At 43.4% G+C, this 18,591-nt stretch overlaps 2 protein-coding genes across 2 annotated transcripts; both read right to left on the reverse strand.

Moving 5' to 3' along the window:
* Window positions 1-412: 412 nt before the first annotated feature.
* Window positions 413-12,984, reverse strand: LOC311136950 (UV excision repair protein RAD23 homolog A-like). The gene is made up of 10 exons (XM_084171280.1): window positions 11,569-12,984; window positions 8,396-8,477; window positions 4,844-4,923; window positions 4,171-4,553; window positions 4,007-4,053; window positions 3,778-3,905; window positions 3,310-3,451; window positions 2,940-3,157; window positions 2,584-2,730; window positions 413-2,459 (listed from the first exon to the last, which is right to left on the reverse strand). Exons 1-10 carry the CDS (start codon window positions 11,635-11,637, stop codon window positions 2,349-2,351), a joined length of 1,407 nt encoding a protein of 468 aa, XP_084027406.1. The 5' UTR covers window positions 11,638-12,984; the 3' UTR covers window positions 413-2,348.
* Window positions 12,985-13,090: 106 nt separating this feature from the next.
* Window positions 13,091-17,732, reverse strand: LOC311136952 (calreticulin-like). The gene is made up of 9 exons (XM_084171287.1): window positions 17,508-17,732; window positions 16,832-16,933; window positions 16,355-16,558; window positions 15,878-15,972; window positions 15,559-15,768; window positions 14,885-14,998; window positions 14,466-14,609; window positions 14,282-14,374; window positions 13,091-14,130 (listed from the first exon to the last, which is right to left on the reverse strand). Exons 1-9 carry the CDS (start codon window positions 17,599-17,601, stop codon window positions 13,930-13,932), a joined length of 1,257 nt encoding a protein of 418 aa, XP_084027413.1. The 5' UTR covers window positions 17,602-17,732; the 3' UTR covers window positions 13,091-13,929.
* Window positions 17,733-18,591: the final 859 nt, after the last annotated feature.

The following is an 18,591-nucleotide window of genomic DNA, read 5'->3' on the forward strand; positions in this document are numbered from 1 at the left end:
TTCCTTGACACCCAAAAGTACTCTTTACATTTTGAATGCTTAGCAGGTCAGGAAAATTGTCTAATTTACACACTTATAAAGAGAACATCCCTAGTTATCCCTACTGCCTCTGATCTGGCAGATTCACTAAACACACATGCTTTGTTTGTAAATAATGTCTGAGTGTTGGAGTGTGCCCGGCTATCCGTAAATAAAAGAAAACAAGAAAATGGTGCTGTCTAGTTTGCTTAAAATAAGGAATTTGAAATGATTGATACTTTTACTTTTGATACTTAAGTATATTTTAGCAATTACATTTACTTTTGATACTTACAGCGCATTCGGAAAGTATTCAGACCCCTTGACTTTTTCCACATTTTGTTACGTTACAGCCTTAGTCTAAAATTGATTTTTTTTTTATGTTCCTCATCAATCTACACACAATACCCCATAATGACAAAGAAAAAACAGGTTTTTAGACATTTTTGCAAATGTATTAAAAATAAAAAACGGAAATATTACGTTTACATAAATATTCAGACCCTTTACTCAGTACTTTCTTGAAGCACCTTTGGCAGCGATTACAGCCTCAAGTCTTCTTGGGTATGACGCTACAAGCTTGGCACACCTGTATTTGGGGAGCTTCTCCCATTCCTCTTTGCAGATCCTCTCAAGCTCTGTCATGTTGGATGGGGAGCGTCACTGCACAGCTATTTTCAGTTCTCTCGAGAGATGTTTGATTGGGTTCAAGTCCGGACTCTGGCTGGGCCACTCAGGGACATTTAGAGACTTGTCCCGAAGCCACTGTTGCGTTGTCTTGGCTGTGTGCTTAGGGTCATTGTCCTGTTGGAAGTTGAACCTTCGCCCCAGTCTGAGGTCCTAAGCACTCTGGAGCAGGTTTTCATCAAGGATCTCTCTGTACTTTGCTCCGTTCATCTTTCCCTCGATCCTGACTAGATTCCCAGTCCCTGCCGCTGAAATACATCCCCACAGCATTATGCTGCTACCACCATGCGTCACCATAGGGATGGTGCCATGTTTCCTCCAGTCGTGATGATTGGTATTCAGGCCAAAGAGTTCAAGCTTGGTTTCATCAGACCAGAGAATCTTATTTCTCATCGTCTGAGAGTCCTTAAGCACTTCCAGAATTTCACTTCACTTTTCACACCTTTCATAAGATGGCTGTTTGATTATGATAGGCAATATAAATCCTACGGCTCTCATCTATAAATAATTAAAAGACACAACCATGGACCTTTAAAAAAGCTGTACACAACTTTGCACAAACAAACAATTAATCTTCAACAAAATGAGACTAACCACAAGGCATGGAAGAGTAATTACATGGATAAAAAAAAAACATACAGCATTATTTATTTTGACATGCTACATTAAGGATTAGGGGCAATCAAAACACACAAGAAAGTGTTCAGGGAGAACAGAATCAGGTGTGCATAACAGGCTTATTAAATAATAATAATAATAATAACAATAACAGTAATAGGGACATGACTCAATTGATATTCAGCTCGAACTAATGATCAAATCAAATTAAAACATAGATGAAAACTCTCTTAGTAAATAGTGTGGTCAACAGCTTATCATGAGAACTAGCCTTCAAGTGTTGAGCAAGGATATAAAAAAAAAAAACTATGTGGCTCAAACATTTAGTGCAGTCATTTGGTACCTTACAGTGAAACTACACTGGGACACATCTGGAACCAAATCCAGGATTACCCATCATGTCTCATTTTACAGTGTTATCACATTTCAATATGATGACACTTATCAATAACAGAACCTCCTTTTTTACATAAACCATGATACATAAAAAATAGAAACATTCATTCTGTAAAAGTCAAATAAAGTGCCAAAGTAACTCTCCAACATTGATATGACATTTCATTTGCTAAATATCTGAGTTACCTTTATATGAAAAAACAAACAATACATTTGAGTTCCATGGCCATTTTGCTGGTTTTGTCACTTTATCACGGGAAACTCTAGTATATTCTCCCAGGATATGAGGCATCACATAGCAAAAGCAAATCAATGTATGTTTGGGGTTTCCTTTGAGAGAGGTTGAAAAGCAATATATGGTGAGGCAAACTTCCACTGTAACTCTATGGATGGACACAGCACAAGCAGCAGTAATAGCAGCAGTGAGCGAGAGAGCCCACTGAGAGCTAACTCACCCAGAGAGAATGGAGAAGGCATAGCTTACAGTAACTACACATCACGTCTTTGTCCAATGAAAAGTCACTTTTGGTAACCTTTTCCACTCCCTCCTTTCAAAGTACATTTTGTAGCACTATCACTCGTTCTCTAGCCCTCCATTCTTCCCCTTCACGCTGACGCATGCACATTCACTAGTCATCAAATGTTTGTTGGAGCAGGAAATTAGCAGCTAAATTCTCGTTCTTCTCACATGCGAAATATGCTTGAATGACAAGTCCCTCTGGAAATCCCAAGGCTTTTAACTGTAATGAAAACACATAGGCAACTGTCAGCTCGGAAACACATAACCAATGACACAGGGAGCTTCCCATTGAGAAAGTGATATAAATGAGTTCAACGTTAATTATTAACCATAAATACTCATACCCTCTCGATGGCCTCCTTCTCTTGTGGGGTGACCTGGATGTAGTTAGTCTGTGGCGCCCCCTGGGCCTCAACTCCCTCCTCTACCATCTCTCCTCCTTGGGGCTCGTTCAGCATCTGCACAAACCGCTCCTGGTGCTGGGTAATTTGCTGCAAAGAAAGAACATCTTCGTATAAACCCTTACGAATACAAATATGATTTCCTTTTTAGTAGGCTAAGTCAAAACAGAATCTAAAGGGCAGAATATTTCCAACCCCATAAGACCAGATTGGGTCTGGAAAGCCAAGCTGATGAGCATGGCTACGAGGATGGAAAGAGACTGCATGCAGTCACTGGGATGTCCAGTCTCCCCACTGACCTGCAGCAGCTGGGGGTTGTCTCTGCCTAGCTGCTGGAGCAGGGCAGGAAGGAGAGCTGGGTTCTGCTGGATGACCTGTCTCATCTGCTGGAACTGTGGCTGGTTCCTCAGAAACTCCAGGGGGTTCCCACCCCCAGTACCTCCACCAGTACCACCAGTAAGCCCACCAGTCAGCACACCAGATGAGGGGGGCTGCTGGGTTGAAGACACTGCGCCTGCTGCAAAACAAGAATGAATGGACAGAGAGTTCAAAGACTTCTATGAAACACAGTGCTGAGCTGACATTGTGTGTCCAGAGAAATTATTGGTTGGTATGAGAGCCACATGGGCCTGGTAAAAGAACAAGAGTAGAGTGGGGTGGTGGTCTCACTCGTGGCTGCTGGTGGTGGCTGGGCTCTATCTGAGGCTGGAGCAGGGGCTGGGGCAGGAGCTGGGGCAGTGGGGTTGAGGTTGGCCAGAGCTGTGGGTAGGAACGCCTCCGGTGGCAGAAGGTCAGCCTCGGCCGGAATCCCCTGGATGACGTAGAGAGAATAATTTTTGATGCCTCAGGATAATTAAATAATAATAATGAAGTGCATTTATATTGCTCTATTCTAAGTGCTCAGTGCTTTGCATTGTAAGGGAGACAGATGGATAAACACACAATGAACTGTATACAGCTTTGGGACAGAAAATTTAAAAACAATTCTGTGTGCATACTGCTGTCAGATTGTCAGTAGAGTCTGGCACTGAGCCTTCGGATGGAAAAGAGTGTGGTGGAACCTTGGAATTAGCTCCACTGCTTCCAGGTAATAATACACTAATCTACCATTAAATCACTGATAGGATGGAAACTCACCATTAGCAGGTACTCCACAGCTCTGTCTGGGTTGTTGTAACTGGCTCGCAGCGCTGCAACAACCTGCTCCATTTCATATCCCATAGACATTATTTTAGACACCAGATTATCATATGCCTGTCCTGTCACTGTCTCGTGAAGAGAGGGGAAAAGGATAGAGGGTCATAAATCAATGGGAAGATGAAACATGATATTGTGATGAGAAAGATTAGACTAGTCTCTTCATTACCCAGTATTGATGCTGCTTCTTCCAGGAGACTTAAGTCATCAACAAGGCTGTGAGAGAAGAAAAAAAACATTGATCAAAACAGACACATTTATGAACTAAAACATGTTTGCCATCCAAATCTTTAAATGATCTAAGATCAAAAATATTGTATCATTAGTTAATACCTGGAGGAGGAGAGGGCTGGTGGTGTGGCAAAGGGCTGTTCAGGGTGCTCCCCCTGAGGCTTGTCCTCTGAGATGGAGGATGCTGCTGTGGCTGGAGCTGGGGCTGCACTGGCCCGAAGGGCTTCTTGGGGAATAGAAGCAGGGGCTGGTGCAGGGGCAGGGGGTGTGAAGGACTCCACTGATTGTGTGGGGTTTGAGGCAGGGGCAGGTGTGGGTGTAGGGGACAGGGTGGAGATTTCCATGGGGGCAGGGGAGGAGGTAGGTCGGGCAATGTCAGAGAGGGACAGCCCAGAAACAGCAGGAGGTGCAGGGTCAGGGGTAGAGGCTGGGGCTGGGGCTGGGGCTGCCTGAGGAGAAATCTGTGGAGTAGCTGGAGGTTTGGGCTGTAGGGAGACAACAAACAAGACTGCCCAGAGATGACCACAGTGACTACAGACAACTACCTCATCTTTAGATATCAATCAATAAGATATTTCTACAAATACAAATGACAAACTCCTACTTCCACTGTCATTAACACTGTAGTGACAGTATTATTAGCACATAAATGATTATCTTGTAAGTCCTTTGTTAAAGTTGACTATCAATTAATCAATAAAATAATAAACTCGTATAATATCCTCACATACGAATGCTTACCAAATAATCCATTAAAACAGTGTTGAAATCTTACCTTTGTAACCATGACCACCAGAAAGTTTTTCTCATCAATTCTGTAGTATTTTAAAGGTATGTCATCATTCAATATTTTGCCTATAAAAACACAACAAGAAGAACCTGCTCAATTACACTGAACAAAAATATAAACGCAACATGCATGCAAAGATTTTACTGAGTTACAGTTCAGATTCAGATATAGCCCCTGGTTCTCCTCAGACTTGACTGCCCTTGACCAGCACAAAAACATCCTGTGGCGTACTGCATTAGCATCAAATAGCCCCCGCGATATGCAACTTTTCAGGGAAGTTAGGAAACAATATACACAAGCAGTTAGGAAAGCAAAGGCTAACTTTTTCAAACAGAAATTTGCATCCTGTAGCACTAACTCCAAAAAGTTATGGGACACTGTAAAGTCCATGGAAAATAAGAGCACTTCCTCCCAGCTGCCCACTGCACTGAGGCTAGGAAACACTATCACCACCAATAAATCTACAATAATCGAGAATTTCAACAAGCATTTTGCTATGGCTGGCCATGCTTTCCACCTGGCTACCACTACCCCGGCCACCAGCTCTGCACCCTCCGCTGCAACTTGCCCATGCCCCCCCCCCCGCTTCTCCTTCACACAAATCCAGACAGCTGATGTTCTGAAAGAGCTGCAAAATCTGGACCCCTACAAATCATCTGGGCTAGACAATCTGGACCCTTTCTTTCTAAAACTAGCCGCCGAAATTGTCGCAACCCCTATTACTAACCTGTTCAACCTCTCTTTCGTAACGTCTGAGATCCCCAGAGATTGGAAAGCTGCCGCGGTCATCCCCCTCTTCAAAGGGGGTGACACTCTAGATCCAAACTGTTACAGACCCATATCCATCCTGCCCTGCCTTTCAAAAGTTTTTGAAAGCCAAGTTAACAAACAGATCACCGACCATTTCGAATCCCACCGTACCTTCTCCGCTATGCAATCCGGTTTCCGAGCTGGTCATGGGTGCACTTCAGCCACACTCAAGGTCCTAAACGATATTATAACCGCGATCGATAATAGACAGTACTGTGCAGCCGTTTTCATTGACCTGGCCAAGGCTTTCGACTCTGTCAACCACCGCATTCTTATTGGCAGACTAAATATCCTTGGTTTCTCAAATGACTGCCTCGCCTGGTTCACCAACTACTTCTCAGATAGAGTTCAATGTGTCAAATCGGAGGGCCTGTTGTCTGGACCTATGGCAGTCTCTATGGGGGTGCCACAGGGTTCAATTCTTGGGCCAACTCTTTTCTCTGTGCATATCAATGACGTCGCTCTTGCTGCTGGTGACTCTCAGATCCACCTCTACGCAGACGACACCATTTTGTATACATCTGGCCCTTCATTGGACACTGTGTTAACAAACCTCCAAACGAGCTTCAATGCCATACAACACTCCTTCAGTAGCCTCCAACTGCTCTTAAACACTAGTAAAACTAAATGCATGCTCTTCAACCGAACGCTGCTTGCACCCGCCCACCCGACTAGAATCACCACTCTCGACGGGTCTGACCTAGAGTATGTGGACAACTACAAATACCTAGGTGTCTGGTTAGACTGTAAACTCTCCTTCCAGACTCACATTAAGAATCTCCAATCCAAAGTTAAATCTAGAATCGGTTTCCTATTTCGCAACAAAGCCTCCTTCACTCATGCTGCCAAACATGCCCTCGTAAAACTGACTATCCTACCGATCCTTGACTTCGGCGATGTCATTTACAAAATAGCTTCCAACACTCTACTCAGCAAATTGGATGTAGTCTATCACAGTGCCATCCGTTTTGTCTCCAAAGCCCCATATACTACCCACCACTGTGACCTGTACGCTCTTGTTGGCTGGTCCTCACTACATATTCGTCGCCAAACCCACTGGCTCCAGGCCATCTATAAATCACTGCTAGGCAAATCCCCGCCTTATCTTAGCTCATTGGTCACCATCGCAACACCCACCCGTAGTATGCGCTCCAGCAGGTATATCTCACTGGTCATCCCCAAAGCCAACACCTCCTTTGGCCGCCATTCCTTCCAGTTCTCTGCTGCCAATGACTGGAACAAATTGCAAACATCTCTGAAGCTGGAGACACTTATCTCCCTCACTAACTTTAAGCATCAGTTGTCAGAGCACCTTACCGATCACTGCACCTGTACACAGCCCATCTGAAATTAGCCCGCCCAACTACCTCATCCCTATATTGTTATTTATTTTGCTCATTTGTACCCCAGTATCTCTATTTGCACATCATCTCTTGCACATCTATCATTCCAGTGTTAATACTAATTGTAATTATTTTGCACTATGGCCTATTTATTGCCTTACCTCCATAACTTGCTACATTTGCACACACTGTATATATATTTATTTCTGTTGTATTTTTTACTTTGTTTTGTTTTACCCCATATGTAACTCTGTTGTTGTTTTTATCGCACTGCTTTGCTTTATCTTGGCCAGGTCGCAGTTGTAAATGAGAACTTTTTCTCAACTGGCTTACCTGGTTAAATAAAGGTGAAAAAAAACCCAAAAAAACAATATAAGTATAAGGAAATAAATAACACCTTAGGATCTCATCACGGTATCTCAAAATGCAATTGTGTTCGTTGTCCGTAGCTTATGCCTGCCCATACCATAACCCCATCACCACCATGGGGCACTCTGTTCACAACGTTGACATTAGCAAACCGCTCACCCACACGACACCATACTGTCTGCCATCTGCCCGGTACAGTTGAAACCAGGATTCATCCATGAAGAGCACACTTCTCCAGCGTGCCAGTGGCCATCGAAGGTGAGCATTTGCCCACTGAAGTCTGTTATGACGCCGAACTGCAGTCAGGTCAAGACCCTGGTGAGGACAATGAGCACGCAGATGAGCTTCCCTGAGACGGTTTCTGACAGTTTATGCAGAAATTTTTCGGTTGTGCAAACCCACAGTTTCATCAGCTGTCCGGGTGGCTTCCGCAGGTGAAGAAGCCGGATGTGGAGGTCCTGGGCTGACGTGGTTACACGTGATCTGTGGTTGTGAGGCCGGTTGGACGTACTAACAAATTCTCTAAAACGATGTTGGAGGCGGCTTATGGTAGAGAAATTAACATTCAATTCTCTAGCAACAGCTCTGGTGGACATTCCTGCAGTCAGCATGCCAATTGCACGCTCCCTCAAAACTTGAGACATCTGTGTCATTGTGTTGTGTGGCAAAACTGCACCCTTTTAGAGTGGCCTTTTATTGTGTCCAGCACAAAGTGCACCTGTGTAAGGATCATGCTGTTTAATCATCTTCTTGATATGCCACACCTGTCAGGTGGATGGATTATCTTGGCAAAGGAGAAATGGTCACTAACAGGGATGTAAAGAAATGTGTGGAGAAAAATTAATTGTGCATATGGAACATTTGTGGGATCTTTTATTTCGGCTCATGAAACACAGGACCAACACTTGACATGTTGCCTTTATATTTGTGTTCAGTGTAGATCTATATGCTATAACATTCCAGAGGTGTCCGATAGATATTCAAGATGCAGTTAGAGATAAGCTGCCTGTCCTACCTGCGTAGATTAGCTTTTGCCCCGCGGCTGGATAGCCATCCTTCCCTTTCTCAATCTCAATCTTCTCCTTCAGGGCTTTTACCTGCCAATAACATAATAACATAATGACAAGCCGTTAAATAGGACTAGACATAGAACCCATTTAGTTTTATCTCTATGGGCAGGACTTTCTTCTGATTAGTTCTCTGAGGAGATCACCTCTCCTGGACCTCCTGAACCTAATTATGGTGACACATTATAGTGTATGTCTCAGCTCAGTCATAAAGCAGAATCCTTGAGGATTATGGGATTGGAAGTGAAAAGCTGAGAGCCTGTGATTCACATTCCGTCATTACTTCACCTTGTTGTGAATGCTTCGAGGCAGTTACTTTTATAGACATGTGCATTTCAATGGATCTACATTCCCTTATGTGATACACCATAAATGTATTTTTAAAGTTGACACACGCTACACAAGTTAATGATACAGTAATACATGTTCCAGTTTTAAAACTGAGATGTAGAGTTGCTCACCAGACAGTGTTATTACCAGCAATGTAATATATCTGTCGGTCAATCAGCAATACAGGCCTAGGAAAATAATTTGTAAAACAGATGCCATAGCTTGTGCACAGTCATACTACTATTTACATTTATCTAAAGGTTGAGTGTTACTCAATCCTGGTCCTGTGGAACCTCAGGGGATGCAGGCTTTTGTTCCAGCCCAGTGCTACTGCTAGTTGCTAACACACTTGATTCAACAAATAAGGGTCTTGCTAATCAGATGTACAGTGCATTCGGAAAGTATTCAGACCCCTTGACCTTTCCCCCCCCCCACATTTTGTTACGTTACAGCCTTATTCTAAAATTGATTAGATTGGTATTTTCCTCCTCATCAATCTACACACAATACCCCATAATGACAAAGCAAAACAAGTTTTTAGACATTTTTGCAAATGTATTAAAAATAAAAAACGGAAATATCACGTTTACATAAGTATTCAGACCCTTTACTCAGTACTTTCTTGAAGCACCTTTGGCAGCGATTACAGCCTCAAGTCTTCTTGGGTATGGCGCCACAAGCTTGGCACACCTGTATTTGGGGAGTTTCTCCCATTCCTCTCTGCAGATCCTCTCAAGCTCTGTCAGGTTGGATGGGGAGCGTTGCTGCACAGCTATTTTCAGTTCTCTCCAGAGATGTTCGATCGGGTTCAAGTCCGGGATCTGGCTGGGCCACTCAAGGACATTCAGAGACTTTTCCCAAAGCCACTGCTGTGTTGTCTTGGCTGTGTGCTTTGGGTCGTTGTCTTGTTGTCCTTCACCCCAGTCTGAGGTCCTGAGCGCTCTGGAGCAAGTTTTCATCAAGGATTTCTCTGTACTCTCTTTGCCTCAATCCTGACTAGTCTCCCAGTCCCTGCCGCTGAAAACATCTCCACAGCATGATGCTGCCACCACCATGCTTCACCGTAGGGATGGTGCCAGGTTTCCTCCAGACGTGACGCTTGTCATTCAAGCAAAAGAGTTCAATCTTGGTTTCATCAGACCAGAGAATCTTGTTTCTCATGGTCTGAGAGTCTTTAGGTGCCTTTTGGCAAACTCCAAGTGGGCTGTCATGTGCCTTTTACTGAGGAGTGGCTTCCATCTGGCCACTCTAACATAAAGGCCTGATTGGTGGAGTGCTGCAGAGATGGTTGTCCTTCTGGAAGGTTCTCCCATCTCCACAGAGGAACTCTAGAACTCTGTCAGAGTGACCATCGGGTTCTTGGTCACGTCCCTGACCAAGGCCCTTCTTCCCTGATTGCTCAGTTTGGCCGGCGGCCAGCTCTAGGAAGAGTTTTGGTGGTTCCAAACTTCTTCCATTTAAGAATGATGGAGGCCACTGTGTTCTTGGGGACTTTCAATGCTGCCGACAAATGGTTTGGTACCCTTCCCCAGATCTGTGCCTTGACACAATCCTGTCTCGGAGCTCTACGGACAATTCCTTCGACCTCATGGCTTGGTTTTTGCTCTGACATGCACTGTCAACTGTGGGACCTTATATAGACAGGTGTGTGCCTTTCCAAATCATGTCCAATCAATTGAATTTACCACAGGTGGACTCCAATCAAGTTGTAGAAACATCTCAAGGATGATCAATGGAAACAGGATGCACCTGAGCTCAATTTCGAGTCTCATAGCAAAGGGTCTGAATACTAATGTAAATAAGGTATTTCAGTTTTTTATTTTTAAACAATTTGCAAAAATGTCTCAAACCTGTTTTCACTTTGTCATTATCGGGTATTGTGTGTAGATTGCTGAGAGAGAAAAAATATTGAATCAATTTTAGAATAAGGCTGTAATGTAACAGAATGTGGAAAAATTCAAGGGGTCTGAATACTTTCCAAAGGCACTGTATGTATCTAAAACATTTTACCATGTGAGTTGACTGAGAAAGCATTCTTATTGACAGCAGTACTATAGTAGCAAGCTGCTCTAAAGGTAGAGAGAGCCCTAAAGGTCACTGCTATGTAGGGGTTCTGGTAGGTGCATTCCAAAGGGGAAACATCACCTGTAAATTAAGCCAAGTATAGAGCAGATGAACATGCAAAGCAGACAATGTGTTGACATTGGAAATATATTGAAAACAGCAAACAATCATAATATTGTAGAAGAAACCATTTTAAAATACATTTTAATAATCAACAGCCCGCCAATGTATAGCCTAAGCTATTTTAATAAAGACAATTAACTGTTGTAGGTTATTAAACATGCATTAAATAATGTTATTATTAACCTTATCTTTATGTATTGTTGTGAATTTTACAACCTCTGTTATATAAATCACAAACACTGTTTTTTCAATGGTAGTGTATAAACAAATATATCATAACAAACGTACAGAACGCCCCCCTCCACCCGATTCCTATAGTCCAAAAAAGGGGGTATACGAGAGCCCATCTTTCGTAACGAGACGGGGCTCGTAAAATTTTGCGTCGTCATTCATGAATATACAGCCAGGCAATCTCAAGCGCAACGAAAATCGCGATTTGACAACACCACCTAACTGTTACAATGTGACATGAAGAATGACAACATTATATAAAATAGCATCCCCCTCTCCAGATTAAATCGCTTTGTCCAAGGCCCTGGTTGCTCCCAGCCCCTCGGCCTCAAGCATATTTACTGGAGTCACTGACTTAACTTCCACTACTCACCGTTAGTTCTGGGTCTATTTCTATTTTAAACGTTTGCTGCTGAAGAGTCTTCAACGTTATCGACAGCATCTTCAAGACGATTCCCGATAATTGCCAGACGATAAAGGGCTCTACACCAGTGTTCACACCAGTTTCTGTAGGCTACTGTTGCCACAGTAGGACCTAGTTGTGTGACTCAGCTATCTCACTGTATTGGTTGTGTTGTAGTCAGACGCCATCTACTTGCTGCCTGAGACAAGACATACTGATGGGGGCTAGGGCTATATCCCGTGAATCTAAAATCTTGTGCATATGATGGTTTACTCAATATCAAATGCTGTTCTAGTCGCACCTCTTACAACAAAAATACTTTGTAAATTATTTTGGGGGTTTTCAAAGAGCATTTAAAACATGACTGACGGAGACATTTACAAAATTATCAGTCAAGGAATTGTACAATTATTAGAAAGCAAACACATTGTGGTTTCTTTCCACTGAAAATGTTGTGTACTGTCACTGACAAACTTGCATGTATTGCAGTATCTGGGTAAGGATTGTTCCAGAATATGGTTGAGAAAAGGCCCATCGCCCTGTCCCGAGTATCCTCAGTGAGGCAGAGACCTGCCATCGCCCTGTCCTGATTGTCCTCAGAGAGGCAGAGACCTGCCATCGCCCTGTGTGTCCTCAGAGAGGCAGAGACCTGCCATCGCCCTGTCCTGAGTGTCCTCAGAGAGGCAGAGACCTGCCATCGCCCTGTGTGTCCTCAGAGAGGCAGAGACCTGCCATCGCCCTGTCCTGAGTGTCCTCAGTGAGGCAGACCTGTCATTGCCCTGTCCTGAGTGTCCTCAGAGAGGCAGAGACCTGCCATCGCCCTGTCCTGAGTGTCCTCAGAGAGGCAGAGACCTGCCATCGCCCTGTGTGTCCTCAGAGAGGCAGAGACCTGCCATCGCCCTGTCCTGAGTGTCCTCAGTGAGGCAGACCTGTCATTGCCCTGTCCTGAGTGTCCTCAGAGAGGCAGAGACCTACCATCGCCCTGTCCTGAGTGTCCTCAGAGAGGCAGAGACCTGCCATCGCCCTGTCCTGAGTGTCCTCAGAGAGGCAGAGACCTGCCATCGCCCTGTGTGTCCTCAGAGAGGCAGAGACCTGCCATCGCCCTGTCCTGAGTGTCCTCAGTGAGGCAGACCTGTCATTGCCCTGTCCTGAGTGTCCTCAGATAGGCAGAGACCTGCCATCGCCCTGTGTGTCCTCAGAGAGGCAGAGACCTGCAAGAAAACACACTCAAGCATGGTCAAGAGTACCTCTACTCATTTAAAGGTTTTGCAACTTTGTCAACTAGATTGGCCGTAGTAGTACCTGGGACTTCAGGTACATTTCCAGATGGACCAGATCAGCATTACGAGACTCGTTCAGCGGTATCCACTTTGATACTGGTTATCATTGTGTCTACAACCCCATACTAGAACTGTTACGTCGAACCCATTCATTTCACAAAATCAGTAACAATCTAACTTTTCTTCAAAGTAAGTCTCCTGAAAATACTTAGTGTATTTCATTGAAAGAAAAAGCTTAATTTATTCACTGAAACTTAAACAGTATGCTGTGGGGACAGTCGCATGTTTAAGATTGTGAGTCACAGTTTAGATCCTTTAGTCTGATAGTCATCTCTGCGGCTGCCATACAACTAAAGCAAGGTCTGAGACAGAAACATGTACAACACAGATCATTGGAGAGTTATGAATGGTGGACAAACAGAGGATGATTTTAATGAGGGAATAAATTAAATGGATGTTAATTATAATAATGTATGGTACAGTACTGCATACAACTGTATAAAAATAAATCATTTAGAAAAACGTGCAAAGAAATTACAATTGATATGCACCCGATTTGTTTCTCCAAATAGACAGCATCAAATAAGATTGATGACAAGGATGGGGGGAATAGTCCTTTGCTTTGACACTGAAGGGATGAACTGATGGTAGCTGATGATAAAAGCAAAGGAGCCAGTGGCAGCAACACCTAGTGGCAGCAACACCTAGAGCAACTGTAGGACACAGGGACAGCAACACCTAGTGGCAGCAACACCTAGAGCAACTGTAGGACACAGGGACGGGATAGACCACATTCTGAACAGGGGGAGATTATCCTAAATTAAGCATTCTCACAGAAACATAAAACTTAAACCCAGTTCTTCAACCCTAAACACCTTAAAAAAGGCAAACATTGCCTGCCCCTTTAACCCTTTCCCACCCCTACACCTGAAAAATAGGTTGCCACAGGAGGGGCAAGTCCATAGGGTATTACTCAACGTGATGATGCACAGCAGTCAGTCCATTGGAGAGGAGATAGGGCGGGACAGAAATATATTCTGTTCGGTTTCATTTACAACTCATCCTTGTCCTTCTTGGGAGTTTCCTCTTCCTCCTCTTCTGTTGGGCTGTCCTCATCTTCCTCCTCCTCTGGATCATCCTCTTCATCTTCATCCCCCTCATCATCAGCTGTGTCCTTCTTGCTCTTCTCCTCCTCTTCTCTCGCTTTCCTCTCCTCCTCCTCCTGTGCATGCTTCATTTTCTTTTCTGGTTCCTGTTTTACAAAGAAGGAAAATGGGTCATTGAGAGACAGAGTGCTATGGGACTGGTGTATTTTGGTCTAACATTAGAAAATTAATATCAAATTGAACTCATACTAACTTATGCCAAAATAGAAACGTATCATGAAAATAACAAAATCCTACCTTTGTAGTTCCCCAGGTTTCGTTTCCAAACTCCTCCGCCTCCTTTACATCATCACTAATCAGGAAGTTGTCAAAGATGGTGCCAGACTTCACCTATAGAAAGACAGACAAACAAATGTAACATCAAGCCCATAATTACCCTTCAGCTACACATTTCTCATTCATTGTCTAATGTCTAACATACCTGCCACAGGTCCAGACCCAGCACTCCAATGTTGTCAAACTTGTAGATGGAGGCATCGGCTGTGTACTCAGGGTTATCGATCTCAGGATGCACCCAGGTACCTTTGTAGTCGGGGTTGTCAATCTGCTTTGGCTTCCACTCTCCCTGATAAGACAAGGCCAGATATAAGACTACCAGTGGTGCACAACTAGCTGTATAATGCAGCTCATGGAAGGATAACACTCAATAATAACTTGTATTAATAAATATTAATAAACTATTTGTAAGTATTGTATATGCTATTAATGCATGAGGATTCTATAATATATTAACATAATAAGCTTTATCAGCATTTACATAATTTATAAGCATTTATAACAGCCTAATAATTGAAGTTATATTTAAGCGTTGTTAGCCACTGGTTCAAACTCAGTGTGTACCTGATACTCTGGGTTGGGGATCATAGGAGGCTCCCACTCTCCATCCATGTCCACATCCCAGTCATCAGGCTTCTTAGCATCAGGGTCAGGGATGTTCTCAGGCTTCTCCCAGTCCTAGTGAGAAAGTTCAAGATTAGTTACAACTTGGCCAGTGACAGAACTAAACAAAGTGCTTTGGACAAAAGAGAGAGAGATCACTCCTGAAATGGTGTAACTAAACCAGGACCACAGAAATCTCATGCTCATTGGCCTTAATAGTCAAATGACTGTTAACGGCAGGAAGAAAGATCATACAACATGTGTTAAGCACAATGGGCACATACTATGGCAGAATGAAATGTGATAGCTATCAAATTGTTCCATTTTTTTTACCCATTATGTAAGAGTAACTAGCCTTGGGGAAACATTGGTATCATCTGTTCATTTTACACTGGATTGATGGAACTGTGTTTCCTGACTAGAGGCATTGGGCCGAATAGGGAAACAGTGCTGACTGAACACCAATGGAAAAAAGGGCTGTGCCTCTTCAGCACATTGCCAGTCTCAGTAACAGCTTATAAACTTCTTATAAATCACTGTGGACCTTGGATTACATTTCTCAAACGTGATTCTTATATTACCTATATCAATGCTGGTTTACGTTTGATCAAATATCTTCATTCAAAGAGGCTCACCTCTGGCTTGGTGTCATTAGGATCGTCGATCTTGGGCCTGTCGTCCCAGTCCTCTGGCTTCTTGGCCTCGGGGTCCTTGATGGTCTTTGCGGGCAGAATGTCCCAGTCCTCCTCCAGAGTGCCTGACTCCACCTTCTCATTGTTGATCTTCACCTCGTATGTCTGGTCCGGGTTCAGGATCAGAGTGTACAGGTGTGTCAGTTCATCATCCTGAAAGGACAAAGTGGAGAACAGCAGGGGTTAGGTTAGAGGCAAAGAAAGGCCTGACAGGTAATATGCAGTAACATAATTCAATGCTGAGGGATTTAAAATGGCGTACCTTGCATTTGACTTCTTTCTTGATGAGGTGGTTCTTGCCTTTGTAGTTGAAGATGACGTGAACCTTCTTGGTGCTGTAGCCACAGATGTCAGGCCCTGTGGGATGGATGGGTAGAGAGCATTTAATCTATTGATTGTCATGTCAATAAAACACAGAATCTACCATACAATCCATGCATTTCTAAAAATGTCTCACTGAATGAATGTCTCACTGAATGTAAAGATTTAAATGACGAGGGTCACTAAATCAAATCCAATTTTATTGGTCGCATACACATATTTGGTAGATGCTATTGCGGGTGTAGCGAAATGCTTGTGTTCCTAGCTCCAACAGTGCAGTAATATCTAACAATATACAACAATACACACAAATCTAAAAGTAAAATAATTGAATTAAGAAATATACACAGAGGAATTCATCTCTGACCAAAAGTCACTCCTCAGTCAGAAAAACTATTGGTGCTCTGCACCCACTCACCAAACATGATGTAATACTGCGAGTCCCCATGCATAGCTGCCTGGTCGAGGTCTGCTGGGAAGATTTTGACATATCCGCCGCCACAGTCAATCTTCTGCTCGTGTTTGACAGTGAACTGGACCACCAAGGGCTTGCCCTCGTTGCTGAAGGGTTCAAAGCGGCTGGACATAGCATAGAAACGGGCGTCCTGGCTGGTCTGGAGACCTGTGGAACAGGTAAGAAGATAATATATTAACATCAGTAGGTATAAGGTATAGGAGGTGAGTGATGTATAGTGAGTTTACAGTACTGTATGTCATGTGGATTATATTTTGATTAGGGTTGGCGAGAATACACTTTACATTTGCATTGACAACAATCCACAATCTAAGGGAGCCATGTGCAACCATTTGGCATATGCAAACTCAGACTTAGTGAAGGAATTGGGCATAAACATCTTGTCGTGATCAAACTACTGTATATCCCTATTCAGCTCACCTTTATCGGCCTCAGCGTCGCCATAAAACTTCCCAGCAGTCAGTCTCCACTCGCCATAGTCTGACTTGTGCTTCGATACAAGCCACCGGCTCTTCCATGCATCTGAAAACAACATTTACAATCTTATCAGTCAGGATCTAGGGGAAGTCACATGGATGAGTAAGGACTGCAGGAAATCAAAGAACAAACCAAAAGTGAAAGAATCAGATACAGTGCACTGCTGAGTCATATAATACTTTGATGAAACAAAATGACAATAATGGATTTCACTTTGATACTATGTCAAAAGTTTTTTATACATAAAAAAATGGTGCGTCTTCTACACAGTGTAAAAAGGCTGACCATAATGATATTTCATGTCAATTCACTTTCAAATAGATATTATGCAAAAATAACAAAACAAAAACTCCATTAACGCACATGGTGTAGATGTACCACAATACAGAAAAGTTTAGTTTTAACAAAAATTACATAATGGAGCTTTTTCCAAGCATTAGCCTAGATACCAAAGTTATTGACTATTACATGCAGAAATAACATTGAATATTTAATTAAAAGACCGTGAAGACCAAAACACTAAGTTATAGGGTACGGTATGGGGTCTTGATTAGATGATCCCCAAAACATAATCTATCACATAGAAACGTTTTAGGAATGATCAGAAAGTCACATTTACCTCCATCCTGAAATTGTTCCTTGAAGTATACAGTAGCGTCAATGCTGACAGCTACCGATGCAAAAACTGCAAATATTGCCACTGCGACCCTCATGCTTCCACCGTCCTGCTGTCCAGGTAAACTGTGTCGTTTTCCCCCCCTGAAACACAGTTATAAACGCTGAAGGAATAAGGAAACAGATTATATAATAATTTCTAACTCCGTTTTCCTTCACAGATGGCCGTGGCTCATTGGATGAGATCCTGTCCAATGAAATGAGACCACGAGTTATTTTTCGGAAGTGCTCGGATTACACACAGAGAGGAAGAGGCGAAGAGAGAGGCCCAACTCGACGGAAAATCTGTCTCCCACCAGCAGGTGGCGTTTTTTCGCCCACCAAGCAAGGAGTTTTTGTATGGAGGTCAACGAGACAGTGTAGAAACGACTTATTTGCTACGTGAGGTTTATTTGATCGAATAGAAGTTTTGTAATGTTATATTGTTACGAGTGTACTGATATAAGTAGGACACGTGACATTCCGGCAACTCGAGATGGCTATGCATATTCATAGTATGAGGCTGCCTGTGCCATTAAACCCCTACAATTTATCCAGAACGCTCCGTCTGGTGTTCAACCTTCCCAAGTTCTCTCATGTCACCCCGCTCCTCCGCACACTCCACTGGCTTCCAGTTGAAGCTCGCAACTACTACAAAACCATGGTTCTTGCCTACGGAGCTGTGAGGGGAACGGCACCTCCTTACCTTCAGGCTCTGATCAGACCCTACACCCAAACGAGGGCACTACGTTCATCCACCTCTGGCCTGCTAGCCCCCCTACCTCTACTGAAGCACAGTTCCCGCTCAGCACAGTCAAAGCTATTCGCTGCTCTGGCACCCCAATGGTGGAACAAACTCCCCCACGACGCCAGGACAGCGGAGTAATAATAATAATAATAATAATATGCCATTTAGCAGACGCTTTTATCCAAAGCGACTTACAGTCATGTGTGCATACATTTTTACGTATGGGTGTCTCTGACCACCTTCCGGAGACACTTAAAACCCTACCTACATTTGACATTTAAGTCATTTAGCAGACGCTCTT

The sequence above is a fragment of the Coregonus lavaretus genome (genome assembly GCF_964263955.1).
Source record: "Coregonus lavaretus genome assembly, chromosome: 11".
NCBI lineage: Eukaryota > Metazoa > Chordata > Actinopteri > Salmoniformes > Salmonidae > Coregonus > Coregonus lavaretus.

Bases quoted from the DNA above. Each gene is read 5' to 3' on its own strand.
- LOC311136950 (XM_084171280.1), bottom strand. From the start codon at position 11,637: ATGCTGTCGATAACGTTGAAGACTCTTCAGCAGCAAACGTTTAAAATA. The intron at 3,158-3,309 runs GTGAGACCACCA...CTTGTTTTGCAG, and splicing joins GCCACCACCAGCAGCCACGA to CAGGCGCAGTGTCTTCAACC. The intron at 2,460-2,583 runs GTATGAGTATTT...TTTTCATTACAG, and splicing joins AGAAGGAGGCCATCGAGAGG to TTAAAAGCCTTGGGATTTCC.
- LOC311136952 (XM_084171287.1), bottom strand. From the start codon at position 17,601: ATGAGGGTCGCAGTGGCAATATTTGCAGTTTTTGCATCGGTAGCTGTC. The intron at 16,559-16,831 runs GTGAGCTGAATA...CCTGTTCCACAG, and splicing joins CGACGCTGAGGCCGATAAAG to GTCTCCAGACCAGCCAGGAC. The intron at 15,769-15,877 runs GTACGCCATTTT...TTGTCCTTTCAG, and splicing joins AGAAAGAAGTCAAATGCAAG to GATGATGAACTGACACACCT.